This window comes from Ovis aries, chromosome 10 (assembly GCF_016772045.2).
Source record: "Ovis aries strain OAR_USU_Benz2616 breed Rambouillet chromosome 10, ARS-UI_Ramb_v3.0, whole genome shotgun sequence".
In the NCBI taxonomy this organism is placed as follows: Eukaryota; Metazoa; Chordata; class Mammalia; order Artiodactyla; family Bovidae; genus Ovis; species Ovis aries.
This window is the reverse complement of record NC_056063.1, coordinates 75,343,543-75,365,644: the sequence shown is the minus strand read 5'-3', so window position 1 is coordinate 75,365,644 and position 22,102 is coordinate 75,343,543. Positions and strand designations below refer to the sequence as shown.

The 22,102-nt window shown below is 45.0% G+C and overlaps 1 protein-coding gene and 1 long non-coding RNA gene across 7 annotated transcripts in view; one reads left to right on the top strand and one right to left on the bottom strand.

Moving 5' to 3' along the window:
- Positions 1 to 13,800: 13,800 nt before the first annotated feature.
- On the bottom strand, positions 13,801 to 19,875 carry LOC105616225 (uncharacterized). Of its 2 annotated transcripts, XR_003590548.3 has the most exons (4): positions 18,936 to 19,875; positions 18,204 to 18,314; positions 16,739 to 16,868; positions 13,801 to 15,412 (listed from the first exon to the last, which is right to left on the bottom strand). It is a non-coding gene; the product is annotated as an uncharacterized LOC105616225 (long non-coding RNA). The 2 variants fall into 2 exon arrangements; XR_006061003.1 differs by having other exon boundaries at positions 18,204 to 19,875.
- Positions 19,876 to 20,143: 268 nt separating this feature from the next.
- Positions 20,144 to 22,102, top strand: part of DOCK9 (dedicator of cytokinesis 9) — a 288,486-nt gene continuing 286,527 nt past the window's right edge. For all 5 annotated transcript variants that reach the window (XM_027973748.3, XM_060394649.1, XM_060394644.1 and 2 more), the window contains exon 1: positions 20,144 to 20,421. In XM_027973748.3, the coding sequence (XP_027829549.2) occupies positions 20,293 to 20,421 (129 nt within the window). In that variant the 5' untranslated portion in view covers positions 20,144 to 20,292. The remainder of the gene's footprint in view (positions 20,422 to 22,102) is intronic.

The window sequence follows — 22,102 nt, the reverse complement described above, 5'->3', positions numbered from 1 at the left end:
CTGGGAAGGGTACCGGGCTTCCTTGGTGGCTCTGCGGTAAAAAATCCAGCTGCGGATGCAGGAGATTTGGGTTTGATCCCTGAGTTGGGAGGATCCCCTGGAAGAGGGCATGGCAACCCACTCCAGTATCCTTGCCTGGAGAATCCCCATGGACAGAGGAGCCTGGCAGGCTATAGTCCATGGAGTCGCAGAGTCAGACATGACTTAGTGGCTAAACACAACAGGAAGATTATGATAAAAATGTTGGGACTAATGTCCCCTCCCCCAGGTGCAGCTAGACTGCTCTAGTCCTGATATTTTCAGGGAAAGTGACTCTGCCCCAGACACAGGTAGGGCTTGTAGTGCTCTACTGCTAAGCTCCTCATCCCTGACCTTCTATTTCCCACCTCAGGTTCGCAATCCAAGGCGTCATCTGAAACAGCAACGTCCTTCGTCTTTAATTCACTCTGGTCGACTTTACAAACCCACCACTGAGATTTCTCTCATTCTGATGCTCAGCCTCTGACAGAATTGTCAATGTACTGAGGTGTGTTCAGCTTACCTCTCATTGAAAGAAACAAATTTTGCTACCCTGTGAACCTGCCATATTAGCCAAAAGGGGCTTTGATTCATTTTATGTTGTATGGAACGTAGAGCAAAAAGTACGTTTAGACTGAAATGCTCTACACCTTAGGTGGCAGAGCACAGCAACAATGTATGTGGCTGCTGTCTCATTCAAACCAGACCAAAAGGGGGAAAAAACAACAATAAAGCAACTGCCATTTTAGCCGAAGCGGCATCTTTAAGAATGAAGGACAATGGTGCACACATGTTGGGAAGGCTGCTGGTGGTCACTTTGGAAATTTGTGTAAGTGATACTCTTACATCCTAATTAGGATCTGAAACATTAGGATCTTTTACAACGGAAACAAGCCTTTTATTGTTTACTCTGCTTTATATAGTACCACTCAACCACAGACGGGAGACAACTAGACTAATGTACAAATTGTAGAAGGAAATTGAAAAGTTTGGCTAAAAGAGCTGTGACTTTTGAGCGAAACATTTTCTATTTCATTCTAATTGCATGTTTATGGATTTCTGAGAAATTAAGAATGATGTGTCCTGATTAGAGCAGGCATCCACACCAAAGGGAGAGAAAAATAAAGGGGGCAATTTTACAACAAAAAGCTCAGGGAGAAGAATAGGATTGTTTTTCTTGCCCAACCAAAAAAAAAAAAAAAAAAAGGACTCTTTCAGTATGGGACATAACCTTTTCTTTTTCAATTCACATGTTGCTGTTCAGTTGCTCAGTGGTGTCTAACTCTTTGCGACCCCATGGACTGCAGCCCTGTTCATCATCTCTTGGAATTTGCTCAAGCTCATGTCCATTAAGTCAGTGATGCCATCCAACCATGTTAGTCTCTGTCACTCTCTTTTCATTTTGCTTTTAGTCTTTCTCAGGATCAGGGTCTTTTCCAGTGAGTTGGGTCTTCACATCAGGTTGCCAAAGTATTAGAGCTTCAGCTTCAGGATCAGTCCTTCCAATGAATATTCACATGTGGTTGTCCCTAATTCTCATTCATTTTGCTATAATTTTTAATAATGTTAAATATCTTAGCAATGAATTTTCAATTCTAAATTCCATTGACAATGTAGTTTAAAAAATTCAATCTGGAGAATTTATCTATATACCCTCACACAGACACACACATATGCTCTCTAAGTTTAAGCATATATATATATATATATTTAGGGCTTCCCTAATAGCTCAGCTGATAGAGAATCCATCTGCAATGCAGGAGACCTTGGTTCAATTCCTGGGTCAGGAAGATCCGCTGGCAAAGGGGTAGGCTACCCGCTCCAGTATTCTTGGGCTTCCCTTGTGGCTCAGCTGATAAAGAATCCACCTGCAGTGTGGGAGACCTGGGTTTGATCCCTGGATTGGAAAGATCCCCTAGAAGAGGGAAAGGCCACCCACTCCAGTATTCTGGCCTGGAGAATTCCCTGGACTGTATAGTCCTTGGGGCCGCACAAAGTCGGACACGGCTGAGCGACTTTCACTCACTCACTCATATATGTATTTAAAATAAACACTTCCAAAAAAAATAAAAAATAAAAACACTTTCTTTTCCTTAATATTACTGACCCTGAATCTGACTGTTTGTGTATTTAATGAGAGTATATTTCTTTTATAAATGACTTTTCTTCCTTTCCCATTTTTATTGGGAACTGCATTTCCACTGATTCCCATTCTACCAAAAAAGAAACCATTTAAAAAGTCAGGTTAGAAGTATTTTTCCTTTTCTTTTGATCTTAATAACTGACATAAAAGTAGGTTATGTCCTACTTCTAGAAAAGAGCCTGTGCACACTGAGGAATACATGAAGGGAAGCTGTAGTTTAAAAAAGTCATTGTCATTCTCTATTTTCTGAAATATTGAAAATACTAAAGCTGAAATCATCCCTAAGCATGACTTTGCTTCTTTTAGAGAAATGTGGATTTAAGTCAAAATCTAAGTCCTAGAGAAAAACTAATGACAGTTTTAAAAGAAAAGCAAGTTTTTCAAAATATAAACAGATTGAACAGCGGTAGATTTATAAATGAGGTCAAAAGAGAAAGAACACGAAACATCTGTTGCTAATATTCCTTTAATGCTTATAGTAAAAATTTCCAAATTAAGTAGTTCTAAGTTGTAAAAACTTGCTTTCTGAATTTTCAGTGACAGAAGGGGAAGAGATCAGGAATCTCAGCAAACCATTCTTGCCTGATAATTGTTCTCATTTTTTTCTCATTGTTTTTGAATAAGGTAAGATTTTTTTCTGTTCATCACCAACACTGTCAAATAAATTTTGTTTAGATTTTTTGAAGCAGGAGTTTAGACTGATGCTTCTGGGACTGAAGCCTGGAATAGAATCATCATTTTGTTGTTGTTCAGTCACCAAGTTGTGTCCGCCTCTGCAACCCCACAGACTGCAGCACACCAGGTCTCCCTGCCCCTCTCCATCTCCCGCCGTTTGCCCAGGTTCATGTCCATTGAACTGGTGATGCTATCCAACCATCTCATCCTATGTCGCCCTCTTCTCTTGCTTTCAATCTTTCCCAGCATCAGGGTCTTTTCCAATGAGGTTGATATAATAGATGCAAGAATGTTCATTGCATCTATTAACTCTAAATGCCCCCCAGACATTACTTTCTTAGTTTTTCCAAAAGTGAAAGTGAAGTCGCTCAGTCTTGTCCGACTCTTTTCGACCCCGAGGACTGTAGCCTACCAGGCTCCTCCGTCCATGGGATTCTCCAGGCAAGAGTACTGGAGTGGGTTGCTGCTTCCATCTCCAGGAGATCTTCCCTGATCCAGGGATCAAACCCGGCTCCCGCATTGCAAGCAGACACTTTAACCTCTGAGCCAACCAGGGAAGCCAAATTCTTCCAAGCAATCCTATAAATCAGTCATTGTTATCTCTACTTCACAGATAAGGAAGGGTAAGTCTTAGATTCAACAACTAGCAGAAAGTGGAAGTGAGATTCAAGCAGAGGTCTGTCTCCAAACTAAAGTATCAGTGATTCCCACATAGGGTTAAACAAGCTGATTAAAGATAAAGGCGAAGAACATGGTGGGAAAAAACAGGGTCAAATATGGGCCACTTTCCTTAGAGGTATTAATTAATAGATTTGTGGGTCAAAATTGGATGTAAGTGATAAGGCAGGAATTGAAAGAAATCGTTAGGTTAGGATTCAATTTGCCCGACAGCTCAGCAGGTGAAGGATTCGTCTACAATACAGGAGACACACAGATGTGATTTGATCCCTGGGTTGGGAAGATCCCTTGGAGAAGGAAATGGCAACCCACTCCAGTATTCTTGCCTGGAGAATCCCAGGGACAGAGGAGCGTCTCGGGCTATAGTCCATGAGGTTTCAAAGAGTCGGACACAACTGAACACATAGCATATGATAAAATACATAGGATTCAATTTAGGGCTGGCTTTGAAGTTTGGATTTTATCGAGAGTTTTGAAGTGGGGATGGCTTTTTATATTTGAGATTGAGTTTAGATTCAGAGCAGCATTTGCATTAAGACTGCAAAAGATGGGAACACAGCAGTGTTAAGTTCCCACAGGACAAGAATTACCCTGGGGAATTGTTGGAACTACAGATTCCTGGTTCCTCTCCGCCCGGATGAATCCACCTCCCTGGGTTCTGAGCCATCAGAAAAGTAGAGAAGCGGCTTCCTAATAGAGTCAGATTCCCTGGTGGCTCAGACGATGAAGTGTCTGCCTGCAATTCGGGAGACTGGGTTCAATCCCTGGGTCAGGAAGATACCCTGGAGAAGGAAATGGCAACCCACTCCAGTATTCTTGCCTGAAAAATCCCGTGGATGGAGGAGCCTGGCGGGCTACAATCCATGGGGTCGAGAAGAGTCGGACACATCACTTACTAGAAAGTCATATGGATCTTTATCAGTCTTCTTTATGAATATTGATGTCTGGGCCCCATCCCTCAGTTAAAACCATAATCCAAGGAGATGGGAGCAGTTGTTATGTTTTAAAAGTTCCCCACATGATTCCAATGGGAAGCCAGGGTTGAAATTGCAAATAGATGGTTAGAGATGAAAAGAGATAATTTCTCTTCTGGATTCATAAAGCTCTTTAGCTCTTCTTTGTTAATTTTTGCACACTGCTTCCGTTCAGTTCAGTTCAGTTGCTCAGTCGTGTCTGACTTTTTGCAACCCTGTGGACTGCAGCATGCCAGGCCTCCCTGTCCATCACCAACTCCCAGAGTTTACTCAAACTCATGTCCATTGAGTCGGTGATGCCATCCAACCATCTCATCCTCTGTCGTCCCCTTCTCCTCCTGCACTCAATCTTTCCCAGCATCAGGGTCTTTTCCAGTGAGTCAGTTCTTCCCATCAGGTGACCAAAGTATTGGAGTTTCAGCTTTAGCATCAGTCCGTCCAATGAGTATTCAGGACTGATTTTCTTCAGGATGGACTGGTTGGATCTCCTTGCAGTCCAAGGGGCTCTCAAGAGTCTTCTCCAACACCACAGCTCAAAAGCATCAACTCCTCAGCACTCAGCTTTCTTTATAACCCAACTCTCAGGACTACTGAAAAAACCATAGTTTAACCATAGCACACTGCTTCATTTATATATATTTGCATGCTTTTTTAAAAATAATAGCATTGTAGCCTTGAAGGACAGAGACACTGACATTATCACCCACATAATTAGCACTGTGATGTTGAATAAATAAATATTTGCTCTGTGCTTATAGGCATTCCAAGGACATCCTTGGTGGCTCTATACAAAGATAAGAAATATGCCCTGTACATTACATGCAAATTCACCCAAAGAAGGGACTTCCTCTCTATTTTCTTTATGAATTATCAAGATTCACTCAACGTTAAGCACTTTAATCATTCACTGGAGTCTAGGGAGCCTTGGTCCTCCAAGTCCTTATCTCATCCACAAGCCTTTCCTGGCACCAGCCTTTTCTGACCAGTTCCTGCCTTATCTTTCCTGAATTCAGGCTGGCCCTTGTTTACTCATTTGATAAATAGAAGATAGCCTTTGGGGACAGCCAGTGCTAAGCCCTAAGAATCTTGCAGCTGTGTTCTGAAGCTCTGGGAGCATCCTTGAAGCCCTGAACTGCTGTGTTTAAGTCCAGCTACCCTGAGACCATGATGCTTAAGAGACCACATGGTGAGTCCCTGAAATTACAAGAGAGAGATGCCTGGCCAACCCTGGAAGCACCTCTGGACAAGAGTAATGTCAAAAGACTTAAAGCCCTCTTTAACCTGCCAAAGCACATCATACAAAAAACCACTGTGATGTCCTATCTACAGTATACATAAAATAAAATTAAGTAATTTATAATAAAATATGTGTTTCAATATTTCAATGCCTCAAGCAAAGCACACAATAAGCAGAAAGAAGAAGGCAGGTGTATAATCACTGGAGAATACAAAATAACAAATGCAGCTGGCAACCCAAATGCCATAAACACATTTTTGTGTAAACAAAAAATCAGATACAGTATCTCTTGATTTTATATGTTAGGTACATTTCTGGAAAATTCAACCTATATCAAGAGAGTCTGTGTATTAAAATTCAATATGCATCAAAAGTCATCTGTTTAGGAGTTCTGGTTCTGGATAAAAGGGAGCAGAGGGGTTGGGAAAGAAGCCCGGAGCTGAACTACCACCAGATGCAAGTGAGCTCCTATTTTTACCGCCTCCAGTAGCCCCCATACCTGGACTCAAGGTTGTTTGAAACCTAGCTGTCAACTCTAGTCATGGACAGAAAGAGCTTTAGGAAAACTCTCTAGGTCTGGCAGAAGCAACCAGAAAGAGGACTTCTAATAGAGTTTGGGAGGAAATCCAAACTCTTTTTCACTCCTTCTCTTCTCTATTTTTTGAGCCCTGAAGTGAAGTCACTCAGTTGTGTCTGACTCTTTGTGACCCTGTGGACTGTAACCTACCAGGCTCCACCGCCTATGGGATTTTCCGAGCAAAAGTACTGGAGTGGGTTGCCATTTCCTTCTCCAAGGGATCTTCCCGACCCAGGGATCAAATCCAGGTCTCCCGCATTTTAGGCAGACGCTTTACTGTCTGAGCCACCAGAAAAAGTCCTACCTTCTGGCAATCCCAGTCATAGCAGCAGCGGTGGGAACCCGTAGGTATGGAAGAAAACTCTGCAGTGTGGATGTCTTCCTCTTTAGTCAGAGGAGCTGTGATCCCACGAGGGGAAGCAAATCCTAATGCTTTCTCCTCCCTCTGTGTTCCCATCTCTCAGTCCTGAACACGAGCACTGTTCTGAGATGTGTGCGCCTGAGTGCGATAGCTTTCAAGATGGAGGACCAACAAGCGAAGCCCAGGGAACTAGAATGGACCAGCATCACGGAGCAAAGAGAACACCTCAGCCAAGTTCCTGGCACTGAGAGTGCACACAACAGTTTAGGTCCCCCTGCTTCAGACTGCAGTAAAGACTGATCAATTGTCACCTGAAGGTTCCAGAAAAATTGAGCCCAGGACTATGACCATGGTTGGTATTTCCCATTCCTATTCCAAAGGTTTTTATTGGGCTATATCAGACCTGATGGAAGTTGGTTCTGAAAATTTTTTCTTATTGTGTAAACACAGGAAGAAAGAGGCCAAGATCACATGCAAGGAAAAAAAAAAAAGATGAAGAAATGATGATGAACATTGTGGGCATGACTAGAGCAGTAGAGCTGGGGGAACCTTGTTCATTCGCTAAGTCCTGTCTGACTCCTTTCGACCCCATGAGCTTCAGCACACCAGGTTTCCCTGTCCTTCACCATCTCCCGGAGATGCTCAAACTCATGTGCATTGAGTCAGTGATGCCTTCCAACCATCTCATCCTCTGTCGCCCCCTTCTCCTCCTGCCCTCAGTCTTCCCCAGCATCAGGGTCTTTTTCAGTGAGTCAGCTCTTCACATCAGGTGGCCAAGGTATTGGAGCTTCAGCTTCAGCACCAGTCCTTCAAAGGAATATTCAGGGTTGGTTTTCTTTAGGATTGACTAGTTTGATCTCTTTGCTGTCCAAGGGACCTTCAAAAGACTTCTCTAGCACCACAGTTCGAAAGCATCAGTTCTTCTGTCCTCAGCCTTCTTTATGGTCCAAATCTCACATCCATACATGACTACTGGAAAAACCATAGCTTTGATTATATGGACTTTTGTCAGCAAAGTGATGTCTCACTTTTTAATATGCTGTCTAGGTTTGTCAGAGCTTCCTTCCAAGGAGCAAGTGTCTCTTAATTTCATGGCTGCATGGGGAAGCTTAACAATCCTTTTGTTTTTACAGTTGAGGACAGTGTGACTCAGGAAGTCTTCCCCCAAGTTGTACAGTATCTGATGTCTGCTAGGTCGCATTAGCAAAAGCAGTTTGCTCATCTCTCGCGAGAAATTATTCAGGTCCTGGACTCAAAAGACTTACCTTGACACTTAGCAAAATGATTAGGATTCTTCCATAAGCAGTCTGCTCTTTGAAATGATCACTTCCTGGCACTGAGAATGTATTTCGATTTTGCATTTGCAGAAAACTGTAATCACGAGGTGTTGATAACGCACCTGACAGTTTGGATGTCACCTCATTTGAAAGCCTGCAGGCTCCTGAATCTTCAGTTTGCTCCTGAGATCAAAGACACATGGACGGGCAAAGCATGGTTGAAGAATAGAGATCAGATTCAGGGCACAGAGGCTGTACTTTTCTCTTCTTTTCTTTTTTTATAGGAGAATTTTTTCCCCCAATTTTGAAAGTCTTTATCAAATTTGTTACAATATTGCTTCCGCTTTATGTTTTGGCATGTGGGATCTTACCTCCCTGACCAGGGATTGAACCTGCCAACCCCCTGCATTGGAAGGTAAAGTCTTCACTACTGGACTGCCTGTGAAGTCCTTATATTATGATTTCCATGGAACAAAATATATTTTCTTCATGTGAACTAAAGGAAAAGTTCAGCCAGGGTCCCTGCTTGGATTTTTACTGACTGCCCTGTTCTGTCCCATGCCATAGCATGGGTTAGCGTAGACCTGACCTGAACCCTGGGAGGAGGAGAAAAACCCAGCAGCTGCCAAAGGAGGATGAGAAACCTTTCCATCAGGCTAATGAAACCTGTCAGCACCAGCAGGGCCCCAGAACCTGATCTCCCAGGATGCAAGAAGGATGGAAAAGCAGCCAAGAGAGGAGGAGGGGCGGGGAGGGAACAGGATTCTTCACTACACGGATTAGGGCAAGAGAGGGAGGAGTCTGGCAGGAAGCCGTCATGAAACGAAATAAAACTAAAATATGGTACAACAACTGGCAAATCACTGGCTTGGCATCTGGACTTGACCTGTTCCTAGGGTGCAGCTTCTTTGGGGCTGGCGGCCTGGAAGTGAGTTTGCCTAAGCTTCAGGGTCCTCTCTGATAGGTCCTTTCCAAGGCTAGGCAGGGGTCCTAGCAACGTGTTCATACGATCTTAAGGATTTTTTTTTTTAATTAAAAAATACAGAAAAATTTTTGAGAAGTTGAAGACAGTCACCAGAAATCTAATAACTCAGAGACAATCACTGTTAACATTTTGGTAAACACTTTTCATACACACATGAAGACTTCTATCTCTTCAAATACACACCTACACTGATGTATTCCATTTTATACACTGTATATGCTACTCTGTAACCTACTTGTCTCACTTGTTGGGACATCTTTCTAAGCAACTAAAAATCATCTTTGCTTTTTTTTTCTTCCAGTTTTATTGAAATGTAACTGGTATACAGTGCTGTGTAAGTTTGAGGTGCATGGTATAATGATTTGACTTACCTAAATCATGAAATGGCTATCACTATAAGTTTACTGAACAGACATCATCTCATACAGATACAAAATTAAGTTTTTAAAAAATTGTAGAAGTAGGATATTTTAACCATAGTCAGTTAACCTCACTGTGTCTTTCCATCTCAACTGCCTTCATGGCTAGTTTTTGGATTTTCTAAGGGAGGGTTGAGTTAGGAATACCCTAAATTAACTGCAACTGATAGAGAGGTTTGGGAACATTTAACAAAAACACATGAGAAATGATAAGCTTCTATATAGATATATATAAAGGGTAGCTTATTTTACTTTCCTTAAATTCATTTATTAAAAAATTAGCAGAAAATTCAGGTTAAAAATTACTGGAACAGGAAATAAAACAGTTATAATGAGTGATTAAGTCAGTAGAAGTTATACTGGTATAGAGAAGAAAAGTATACTAAAACCAGTCATTCATTATGAGGAAGGAAAATTTTATCACGAGAAACAAATAGTATTTGGACTGTTTGAAAATCCTACTAATGAAAAGTGGCTTGTGTGAATTCACTGGAAAAGAATTTTAAAAATTCTTACAGATTAACTCTGAAATGTTGACATTGATAAAGAGAATATAAAACTTAATCCTCTAATACACTGAGGATTTTGGTGGTTAAACTATTGAATATTGTCAATTTGAAGACACTGACACACCAAAAAATGCTTAAAATACTCTGAAATCTTACAGCTCATCTGTGAAACTTGCCTGCTTTCTCCAAATTTGACAAAATCCAAGAGTTATAAGACCCTATTAACTGCTAGTTGCAAAGCTGAAAGAAATCTCTTCTAAATTATCAATAATAAAATAATTTCAATTAAGTATGTATGAGAAAGACTGAATTTTCTTTCTATACACACTATTGAAATAGCAAAAATAAAATCACTGTCTTTTGAAGAGATTATCAGAATTATGCACTAATATTGTAGGAAAAAAAGCATTTCAGAGATGCATGAGAAAGTAAATTAGTTAGAAACACTGTTACCTTTCTGGATTTTGTAATGTTTGTGGTATTTAGTAGCTCTAAAAATTGTAGTTTGTGTGATTTTTATTATACTAAATATCCACTTTTTTAAACCCAATTTGATATTTATAATTTTGTACTCTTCCTCTAAAAGAGGGCCTCTTGAAATTATATAAGCTTTATATCTTTTATGCTTTTTTTTTCCTTTTAAAAATATCTTTAATACATTTTAAAACTGTGGTAAAATATATATGACATAAAGTTTACCATCTTTTCTTTAGAGGTAGCTCTTTAAACGTGTGTTATTTAATGTATTTACGTATCTGGCTACACCGGTCTTAGCTGCAGCATGTGAACTACTGGTGTGGTATGTGGCATCTAGTTCCCTGAGCAGGAACATAACCCGGGTCCCCTGTGTTGGGAGCCTGGAGTCTTAGCCACTGGACCACTAGGGAAGTCACAAAATTTACCATCTTAGCCATTTAAAAATGTACAGATCAGTGGTATTATGAATGTTTACCTTGTTGTATAATCATCATCACTATCCATCCTTTTCATTTTTCCAAACTCAAACTCTGTACCCATTTAAACATTAACTCCCCATCCCTGTCTCTCCGCAGTCCCTGGTAACCACCATTCTACTCTGTGTGTCTACAAATTTTAACTAAGCTACACATATACCTCACTAAATAGAATTCTATAGTATTTGTCTTTTGTGAGCATATGATGTCACTTACCGTAATGTCCTCAAGGTTCATCCGTTTTGCGTGTGTCAGAATTTCCTTCCTTTTTAAGGCTTAATAATATTACTTTGGGTGTATATACCACATTCTGTTCATCCATTTGATTAAGTCGGACACCTGAGTCATTTACACCCCTTGGCTGTTGTGAACAATACTTCTATGAACATGGGTGTACAAATAGCTCTTCCAAATCTAGCTTTCTATTCTTTTGGATATATGCCCAGATATGGAACTGCTGGATATGGTAGTTCTCTTTTTAATTTTCAAGAAAACACCGTATTGCTTTATACAGTGTGTAGTAGCTGTAGAACTCCATTGACGGTGAAATTTCTCCACACCCTTGCCAATACTTGTGTTCTGTTTTTTGGATAATAGCCATCTTACTGGGTGTGAAGCCCTTACTATATTGCTAAGTCATGACTGGGATTCGGTTTTGCTGGGTGAGCTTCTACACAGCATTGCTCTATCAGTTCTCTCTTCATGGCCATGTCCAGGGTCATGGTTAGAACACAGCTCAGCCTTTGAGAATTGCTTATGTTTTCTCCTTTTCTCTCTCTTGAAGTTCTTGGGATCAGTTTAGTCAAACTTGCTTTTGAGCAATCATAGATCCCATCTTTTTGAGCTTATTGTTTATTTCTGTTTTAGAGTTTATTGTCTCTACATATATTTCTACCCTGTTAATCAAGATGATGTATTCTCCTTACTTCTTCAATCTCCTATCTGTTAGAAAACTTTAAGCTTGGTCTGTATCATTCCCATATATACTCAATGTCTGGTTGACATTACAGCTGGTACGGCTGGGACTACAGGACCTGTTGCTAAAACACTGAAAACAATATCCTTAGTGAAGTGAAGTCGCTCAGTTGTGTCCAACTCTTTGCGACCCTGTGGATTGTAGCCTAGCAGGCTCCTCAGTCCATGGGATTCTCCAGGCAAGAATACTGGAGTGGGTTGCCATTTCTTTCTCTGGGGGATCTTCCTGATCCAGGGATTGAACCTGGGTCTCCCACATTGCAGGCAGATGCTTTAACCTCTGAGCCACCAGGGAAGCCCTGAAAAAAATCTTTACTGGCTGATAAATAGCCACCACCTTGTAACTCTGGGTCCTCCCTATCCACTTGGGATCATTTAAAGGGTTAATGACTGATGGTGACAGGGACCTCCAGGCCTGTGCTTAGAAGGGCCCTTGGGCTCTTGAAATTCTTTTTATTTTTTTAATTAATTAATTTGGCTATGTTGGGTCTTAGTTGCAGCACATGGGATCTTTCGTTGCAGAGTACAGGTTTCTCTCCAGTTGTGACACACGAGCTTGGTTGCTCTGCAGCATGTAAGATCTTAGTTCCTGGACCAGGGATAGAACCCACATCCCCCGCCTTGCAAAGTGGATTCTTAACCACTGGACCACCAGGGAAGTCCTTTGAAAATCTTTTTTGAAAAACAGTGCCCACAGTTTCATTTTCCACTGGGCTCTGCAAATTATGTAGACAGTCCTGAACAGATGATGTAGATTATGGCAAATTATATACATAGTCAGTGCTCAGAAGAGTCATTGCCCTTTTAGACACTGGACCTTTTCCCAAGTGGAAAGGGGATTCTGCCTTAAGGTTCCTGCCAGGTCCAATGTAGGGGCTCCCGTGCCAAGCCTTTGTGCTAACCGCAGATTCTCTTTGGCCCTGCTCTTGTGCCATTCATCCTGGCCCACATTCTTCTGGAGCCCAAGCCTGGAAAAAGGCATTTAGAGATCAACATTTTTCTGCTATGAGAAGTTTTATGTTTTTAAGAGGCATAGCCCTGTTCCAAGCTCATTTTTTACCCCTGATTTTCATTTTTTCATGGTCAACTGTTTTAGGCCCCCATTTGTTTAAATTCTGTATTTCCTAGAAAAACTGTGTAAATTTTGCTAAATAAATCTTTTCCAAAGGAAACTGGCTTTTGGATCCTATTTTAACCAGGTAGACGTTGCAAAATCATGCAGAATTCCTGCCTAATTTCTGCTTTATTGGCTTATTGGAAAGCCTTAACTACAATGGAAATAATTCAGGAGAGCTCTATTTATTTCCTCAGATATGTTCTTGATTTACAAGTCCCATTTGAGCATGTTTGGTGAGAGAATTACCTAGGAGTGCATTTCTATTTGTGTTTCTATACCTCATCTGTGATGTAAACTTTAACTCACTTAGGAATATTGTGCAAGATTTTTCCAGGTGGCGCTAGTGGTAAAGAACCTGCCTGCCAATACATGAGACCTAATGAGATGTGGGTTCAGTCCCTGGGTAGGGAAGATCCCTTGGAGAAGGAAATGGCTACCCACTCCAGTATTCTTGCCTGGAGAATTCCAGGGGCAGAGGAGCCTGGCGGGCTATAGTCCACGGGGTCACAAAAGAGTCAGACGTGACTGAGTGACTTTACACAGACAGACAGGCAGACAGACACACACACACCTACCTCATCTTTGATGTAAATTTTAACTCACTTAGGAATATTGTGGGGATTCATTTGATAAAGTCAGAATGGTTTTAATAACAGCATTTTTAAACCAAACTATTAGGATTATGCATTTGGTGTGATTGTATATGATCATTATTTGGTTATCCCTAGTATAGTGATAATCACAGGTTATTGAGATTCAATGATATTAAAGCCAATTTTCATTCCTCATCTGTCCCCAGCTTTCTTTTATGAAATGATGACGAACTTAGACTTTGCGATACACACTGCTACAAAGAATATTAATGTCATTTTGGATTGCATGCTACAGAACAAAAAACGAGATGAACAAACATTGTTTGCTTTTTTGGTGTCAGTCAACCTTTGGAGATTATGAAACATGTTCACAAATTAGAGCAAAAGTGCTGGTGATGAACAGTTGAAAAGGACGGAAAATCTGAGACTAATTCAAAAAGAGGCAAAACTTGGTGATGAAAGTATCTCCTTAGTGTTGGGGTAGGGAGTTTTATGTCGCAATCTGGACCCTCCCTGGATGCATAGTAAACAGCTCTGATGACAATTTCTTGAAATATCCTATAATTATTTAATAGCTAGTAATGACTGATCATTTATTACATGAGACAGGTCCTACGTTGGTGTTTTTCAAATATTATCATGCAAATCTAACATGCCCCAGGTGCTCTCTGCCAAAGTTGTTCAGACACTGGTCACAAGGCAGTCTCCAGGCAGAGCAACAAGCTCCAGCTTCCTTTTCTCTGAGAAACTGCCCCTGGCTCATACCTATCAAGTTAGTTGCTTCTCCTTTGTGGTCCCACCATCCTGATCCATTGGATCACAGTTATATTTATGGAGCTGTCTTCTCCACTAGACTATGAGTAGCTTTTCAGAAGCATAGGATGCTGTTTTTTATGCATAAATTAATAGACATAGTCGTGGTTCCCTCTGGTTGGGTTGTTGCCACCTACCTGGTTTCTGGAGAAGGAAATGGCAACTCACTTCAGTATTCTTGCCTGGAGAATCCCATGGACAGAGGAGCCTGGCACACTCCACTGTCCACGGGCTCGCAAGAGTCAGACACGACTTAGCAACTAAACTATTCCTCCCTGGTTTACCTCCTTCCGTTCTCTTTCCCCAAACCCCAGACTGTTCTCAATGTAGCTGTAACTAACAACACTCAAACCTGAGTGGTTTAGCACAATTTTTCTCTTTCTTACTTACTTTACTCTGCATAAAAGGCTCTAGGTTCATCCACCTCATTACAACTGACTCAAATGCATTCCTTTTTATAGCCAAGTAATATTCCATCGTATATATGTACCATATCTTCTTTATCCATTTCTCTGTCGATGGACATTTTGGTGGCTTGCACGTCTTGGCTATTGTAAACAGTGCTACAAAAAACACTGGGGGTGCATGTATCCTATTTGATCCTCCTTTTCTCTGGATATATGCCGAGGAGTAGGATTGCAGGGTCATATGGTAGCTCCATTTTTATTTATTCAGGAATCTCCATACTGTTCTAAAAGGGGAGAAGTTTTAAGGGCCTTTGGTTTGCCAAACTGCTGGAAATGGAAGTCTGAATGCTCACTGCTTGCAAAATGTGGTCTGTGCACCAGCAGCATCTGCTTGGGGGAGGGGTTTGACATCAGTGGGGAGCTTGTTAGAACTGTTGATTTCGGGTTGTCATTGTTCAGTTGCCCAGATGTGTCCGATGCTTTTGCAATCCCATGGGCTGCAGCATGCCAAGCTTCTCTGTCACTCACCATCTCCTGAAGTTTGATTTCGCGTACCACACCGGATCTTCTGAATTGCACTCTGTAGTGTAACAAGATCCCCAGGTCATTTTTATGCACAATAAAGTTCAAGAAACCCTGGTTTCAATGATCTCGTAAGGACCTCATATTTCATTTTCACAGATGTGTTCTTTCAGGATAACCTAGAAGAGATTTTAAAATAATTATGTATCATTGAGAAATACACAGATCCCAAAGCTAAAGAGATGGGAGTACCAGACCACCTGACCTGCCTCTTGAGAAATCTGTATGCAGGTCAGGAAGCAACAGTTAGAACTGGACATGGAACAACAGACTAGTTCCAAATAGGAAAAGGAGTACATCAAGGCTGTATATTGTCACCCTGCTTATTTAACTTATATGCAGAATACGTCATGAGAAACGCTGGACTGGAAGAAACACAAGCTGGAATCAAGATTGCCGGGAGAAATATCAATAACCTCAGATATGCAGATGACACCACCCTTATGGCAGAAAGTGAAGAGGAGCTAAAAAGCCTCTTGATGAAAGTGAAAAGGAGAGTGAAAAAGTTGGCTTAAAGCTCAACATTCAGAAAACGAGGATCATGGCATCTGGTCCCATCACTTCATGGGAAATAGATGGGGAAACGGTGGAAACAGTGTCAGACTTTATTTTTTGGGGCTCCAAAATCACTGCAGATGGTGACTTCACCCGTGAAATTAAGACTCTTACTCCTTGGAAGGAAAGTTATGACCAACCTAGATAGCATATTCAAAAGCAGAGACATTACTTTGCCGACTAAGGTCCGTCTAGTCAAGGCTATGGTTTTTCCTGTGGTCATGTATGGATGTGAGAGTTGGACTGTGAAGAAGGCTGAGCGCCAAAGAATTGATGCTTTTGAACTGTGGTGTTGGAGAAGACTCTTGAGAGTCCCTTGGACTGCAAGGAGATCTAACCAGTCCATTCTGAAGGAGATCAACCCTGGGATTTCTTTGGAAGGAATGATGCTAAAGCTGAAGCTCCAGTACTTTGGCCACCTCATGCAAAGAGTTGACTCATTGGAAAAGACTCTGATGCTGGGAGGGATTGGAGGCAGGAGGAGAAGAGGACAGAGGATGGATGGATGGCATCACGGACTCAATGGACGTGAGTCTGAGTGAACTCTGGGAGTTGGTGATGGACAGGGAGGCCTGGCGTGCTGCAGTTCATGGGGTCGCAAAGAGTCGGACACGACTGAGCGACTGAACTGAACTGAAAGCTAACCTAACAAGAAATGATGCAGTAAGAGATTATTATTAAAACATGGATAATGCTTAAATTATAAATATTTGGATATTGTACTGTCACTTATATGCAACTCTTCAAAACTGCCTGGAATTATATTTCATTTCCAGCACCTACTAGTATGATCCTCAACAAAAAGGATGGCTTTCTTCCTACAGTTTTGGTGAAACAAAGATGGGGTTACCCCCTCAAGTTAAAGTAGATAGATGTATCTTCCACCACACCTTAAACACCATCCCTCCCCATTTCATGCAGCATCTTCAACCTTGACCTGATGTGCCTCCTTCGATAAAGGTATGACTGCCTCTCTCCAGGAGTTGATGCAGTAAGAATTCACACAATTCTAGGTCCACTCTGGTGGGGATTTAAAAAAAACAAAAACAAAAACAAAAAACGACAAACAGCCTTTGGTAAGTGTGTGAGACTATCGTACCAAAATAAAGCATCACAAATTGGGTGGCTTAGAACAAGGAAATTTATTCTCTCATGGTTCTGGAGACTAGAAATCCAATTAAGGCATCAGCAGGGCCATGCTATCTCCAAAGATTCAAGGAAGAATCCTTTATTTCATCAAGCTTCCGGTGGTTGCCAGCAAGCCTTGGTGTTCCTTGACTTGCAGATGTTTCATTCCAATCTCAGGCCTTCTTGCTGTGTGTCTCTGACTGTGTCTCATCTCTTCTCATAAGAACACTGGTCATATTGGTCCAGTATGACCTCACTGAAACTTGACATGACATCTGCAAAGACCCTATTTGCAAATAAGGTCACATTCACAGATACTGGAGTCAGGACTTCAGTATGTCTTGAAAAGTGAAACTGAAAGTTGCTCGGTCATGTCCAACTCTTTGTGACCCCACAGCTCGGTCGTGTCCAACTCTTTGGGATCCCATGGACTATACAGTCCGTGGAATTCTCTAGGCCAGAATACTGGAGTGGGCTGTCATGCCCTTCTCCAGGGCATCTTTGCAACCCGGGGATCGAACCCAGGTCTCCTGCATTGCAGGCAGATTCTTTACCAGCTGAGCCACAAGGAAAGCCCTATATGTCTTGGGGAGGGGGTGGGGAGGTGGGGGACACAAGTCAACCCAAAACAGGAAGGATGAAATTTCTGCTCAAATTTAAATGTAAATGCCCCATTTGTTAACTTCACCAGGAAGAAGAGGCTGTGCTCTGGGTCGCTGGGAAAATTAGCCTTCCTGGACTTAGTTCACATTACCATGCCTCCTTCTTTGCCAGAACTCGTTCTTGTTTAGACATTGTCCGTGACTACTGGCAGTATCTTACAGTTCAGCCCCTGCTTCCTCAATGAAAATCTGCCAATTCTAGAACATAATGAGTCAGTAAGCATTTCTAGGACTGGTAGAAATGGATACTCTTCACTTTCCAGATACATGCTCTTTTCTGTGTTCATCCATTTCTTAAACAGAACAAAGCAAAAAAAAAAAAAAAAAAGAAAGAAAGAAAGAAAAAAGAAAAGAAAAGAAAGCCGCCCAACATTGTGCTTTTCTGTTGTTTTTAATTGAATAAAATCCATTATTTGCATTCTCTGGAAGTAGATGTGATTTAGAGAGCCAAGGCAACTCAGGAGGGTAAAGGTCTGTGCTATCTGGAAACTTCTTCAGGTGTCAGAAGCTCAAAGGGAAAACAACGTTTCTCAGACCAGGTTCTAACAGTAAGAAGTGAACTGACCTATCCCATGCAGCTCAGCGGTACAAACCCGGGATGTGAATGGTGAAACCAGACACCGCAGGCTCCCGCGTGAAGCTGTGTCTTCTGCCTCTGGGGTCACCCAGCGCTCCCCTGGAACACGAGCAGCCTGGTTAATATCTAGGCTTTACGCAGCAGAGGAAATAGATTACTGTGTAGTTGCTCTTATTATTTGCTCGTTATTGTTTTGTCTTCCGGCTTGGCAGGCTCACGTGTAGTGCTACATCCCGCGTCTCAAGACACAGGGAGAACAATCCGATCCGGCAAAAACATTTATTGAGTGCCAACTGCATGCCGAAAACTCCAGACTTTATTACGGGCCAGACCTGCCCATTAAGTCCTGAACGGTGGTGTTTTGCTTTCTACCCTAGATTGGCAGTTTTCCCTCTTTTAAGATTCTGCTTTGGGCCGGTGTTTGGCTTTCGAGCAGGGTGGGAGGCCACTGGCGACCTCTTTCACTGGCTGACAACGGCTAGGAGGCCTCCAAACGCTGAGGCCAACACCTGCGCGGGAGGGATTTCTCTGAGGGCTGGGGCCACACCGCCCCCACGCGCGCAGGTGAGGAGCTGTCCATCAGGCACGCGATGGGCGTGGCCTGCGCATATCAACCAATCAGCACAGGCTCCCTTAAGCCAAACTCCCGCCTCCAAACCCAAACTAGTGAGCATGCGCCGTGGGCGCTACGCAAATTCCTCCTTCCCCTCTAGCCCTCACCTCAGGAGGGTCAGTTAGGGTGCTCCACGTTTCCTCAGAAATAAGAGGTGGGGAGCCCCTTAGGAATGGGGAAGCCGGAACAGCGGGTGTGAGGAAGCTCCTCAGAGCCGCGGCTGTCGCTCGCGGCCGCCAGCTCCCGGGGTCACGTTGGGCTCGCAGGCCGGCGCTCCTGGGTTTTCCCGGGCTCGGCGCCCAGCGGTTCGGCCGGGCCGCGGAGAGGAGAGGGGGGCGGCCGACGGCTCTCGCCGTGTCACTTCAGCCCCTGGGCAGGTTGCAGCCCTCCGTTTACAGAGGAGCGGGGCGAGGCTCAGAAGTTTTGACGGTGACGCAGCAGCTGGTCCCGGCCGGCCAGGGTCTGCGTGACTCATCGCGGACCCCTCCCTTGGGCTCGCCGAGGCGTCCACGCTTCGCGCGACGCCTCTGGAGGTCGAAAGGGTTTTGGGAGGCGGAGAAGCGTCCCTGCCAAGTGCGTGCGGCTCTCGCCGGCTCCTGGGCCCCGGGGCGCTCCGTCCCGCTCCGCCCGGCCGGCGCTGCCAACCGCCCTGTGTTCTCCCGAGGGCCGCTCACAGGCCGCTTTTCTGAAACTTCCGTCCCCCCATCAGCGGCCCCAGGGGGGCGTGGTGCCACCCTCTCCCGACCCCTGCCTGTCCCCGCGATGCTGGGGCTCCGCCAGCCGGGAGCCGGGGGTCCCCGCGTACAGGTGCGGGCCCCCGGGAAGACTTGGCGCCACAGCCCCGGGGTCGCGCGCCCTCCTGGCGGCGTACACGGCCTGGCCTGGGGTCTTCGGACGTGCGGCTTCGAGGAGTAATCGGACCGGGGAGGAGGCGCCCCCACCCCTTCTTACTCCCCGCCCCTCGGGGTCCCCACCTGCCCCGCCAGGGATCCAGGCCGGCGCGCAGCCCGCGCCCCGCGGCACCCGCCGCCGGACAGGCGGGGGCCCGTCGTCCCGCCGCGTCGGCCCCTCCTCCGCCCGCCCCGCCCCGCCCCGCCCCGCGCCGCGCCGGACACCCCGCCCCAAGGAGGCGGCCCGGCGATCTGCCGCCGAGCGAGGCTGGTGGCATGGGGGAGCCGCCGCCGCTGCCACACGCACGGTCTTTCCTAGCGAGTCCGGGCGCTGCTCAGAGCTCTAGCGACCCAGACGCCTAGGGACGGGGGGGCGGCTCGGGGCGTGACATCCAGCGGAGGGCGCGGCCCGGGCTGCGCCTCCCGGACGCGCGGCGAGCCTCGGGGCGGTGGGGGCAGCGGGCGGGCGGCGGCGCCGGGAGAGCTGCCGGCGGGCCGGGCCGAGCGCCCAGGGCGCACCTGGCGGCGGCGCGGCCCGGGGACTGCGGGAGCAGGCGCGGCGGCGGCGGCAAGGATGTCGCAGCCGCCGCTGCTCCCCGCCTCGGCGGAGACTCGGAAGTTCACCCGGGGGCTGAGTAAGCCCGGCACGGCGGCCGAGCTGCGGCAGAGCGTGTCGGAGGTGGTGCGCGGCTCGGTGCTCCTGGTGAGTGTGGGACCGCGGAGGGAGGCGGGAGGGCGGGCGGCCACCCCTTTCGCGCTCCTCTAAGTCGATCCGGCGGAGGCAGAGCCACCGACCCTCTTGGGACTTGCAGGATTAAGAGGTGGTGGAGGACGCGGGTGTCGGACAGGGGAGAAGGGAAGATACTGGAGGGGGCACCAACTCCACCCTGCGCCCATGGGTCCTCTACCTGCTGCTGCCCACCTCCCTCCTGGGAAATTCCCTGGGAGGGAAATCGCCATCTCCTTCATTTCAACCCCCCCCACCCCTGCCAAGTTTACCAACTGAGAATTTATTCTCTTCTTTCCCCCATCCCTCCCACCCCACCCTTCTCCTCCTCCCTTATTCCGGGGGTTAAGGGCGGGGGGCTTGACACCTGTGGCCTGGAGGGGCGCAGGGGAATGGATGTGGGAGCTTCCTTTTCCAGTCCGACACCCAGGGTGGGATACGGCCCCGCGGACCCCCTTTGGGTGGGCTGAGCCCCAGAAGGGCAGGGGTTCCGCAATCTCTCTTCCACTCCCTCCCCCTAGCCGGCATCCTGAGATTTGAGCGCTTCTTACGAAAGGTTAAGAGGCTTGCTAGGAATCGCTGGTGACTTCCGCAAGGGTGCAAATGACTGCAATTTGGGGGATTCGTAGCAGGCTGCCTCAGGGATTAATCTGGTCCTAGCAGAAAGTCTTTTGAACATAGGCCTCTGAGTGTGAGGAAGATGAAGTTTTAAATCAACTTTTCAACTGCTCGGGCTGGGTCCTGCTGTGTTTGGAAACGCAGTACGCCCTGGTCGCTTGGACAGTGCGAGAGAGGAGCGATGTCTGAGCAGCAGCGTGCCCTCATGGGTAGCTGGACACTTTCAGCAGCTCCTTGCACCGGGCGCTGGCGTTTGTTTTCTTGAAAGGGGCTTGTTTGTGGGTGAGTGACTTGTGCTTGTTGGGCCTTGGAAGTGATTCTTAGGGCTTCGTGGGGTTGTGTGTGGGGTATTGTCTTGGTGGAGTGCTGGGTCCCTTAACACAGGGCCTGGCTTATCCTTTTGGTGGCAGATAGATGCCCTTCCTGGCCAGACACAGAAGGACATGAATGATGTTTGTCGAGAATGGAGATGAAGCTTCACTGATTTCCATAGCTAGTTGGCTCAGTTTTATTTTTCTCTCGATGGCTCTGACAGCTCTCTCTAGATTCCTTAAACTGCAATCTGTTCAGTAATAAGGAATTTTTGTATTTCTGTTTTTGCTGAAGTTGATCATTTGATGATAAGGAGTAAAGCGGGAATTGATAATGACCAAAACCTGGGATCTCTTCCTGCCTTTCATTGCTTTGGCCTAAGTAGTATATCCTGCATCTTCCTGACTTTTGCCAACGTGTGTATGTTAAGGATAAAACCCACAAACATCTGTGGCATCCTGTTCTGTTATGAAAGTAAACTTAGTTCTTTTAACTGAGGGCACTAATAATATCCCACTATTATAAATATGAATCAAAAGAAGAATAAATGAAATCATGAATTCCATACTGCGGACAGACTTGGACTGAAAAGGAGGTTCTAATTTAACAAGCCATTAGGTCAAGTACAACACTGCTCACCACTGCTGTGCAGCAGTCCTTGAATTTTCAGCAGCCCTTCCCATAGGAGGCTGGCCTACTGATAGTGACCCAGGAGTACCCATTCCTG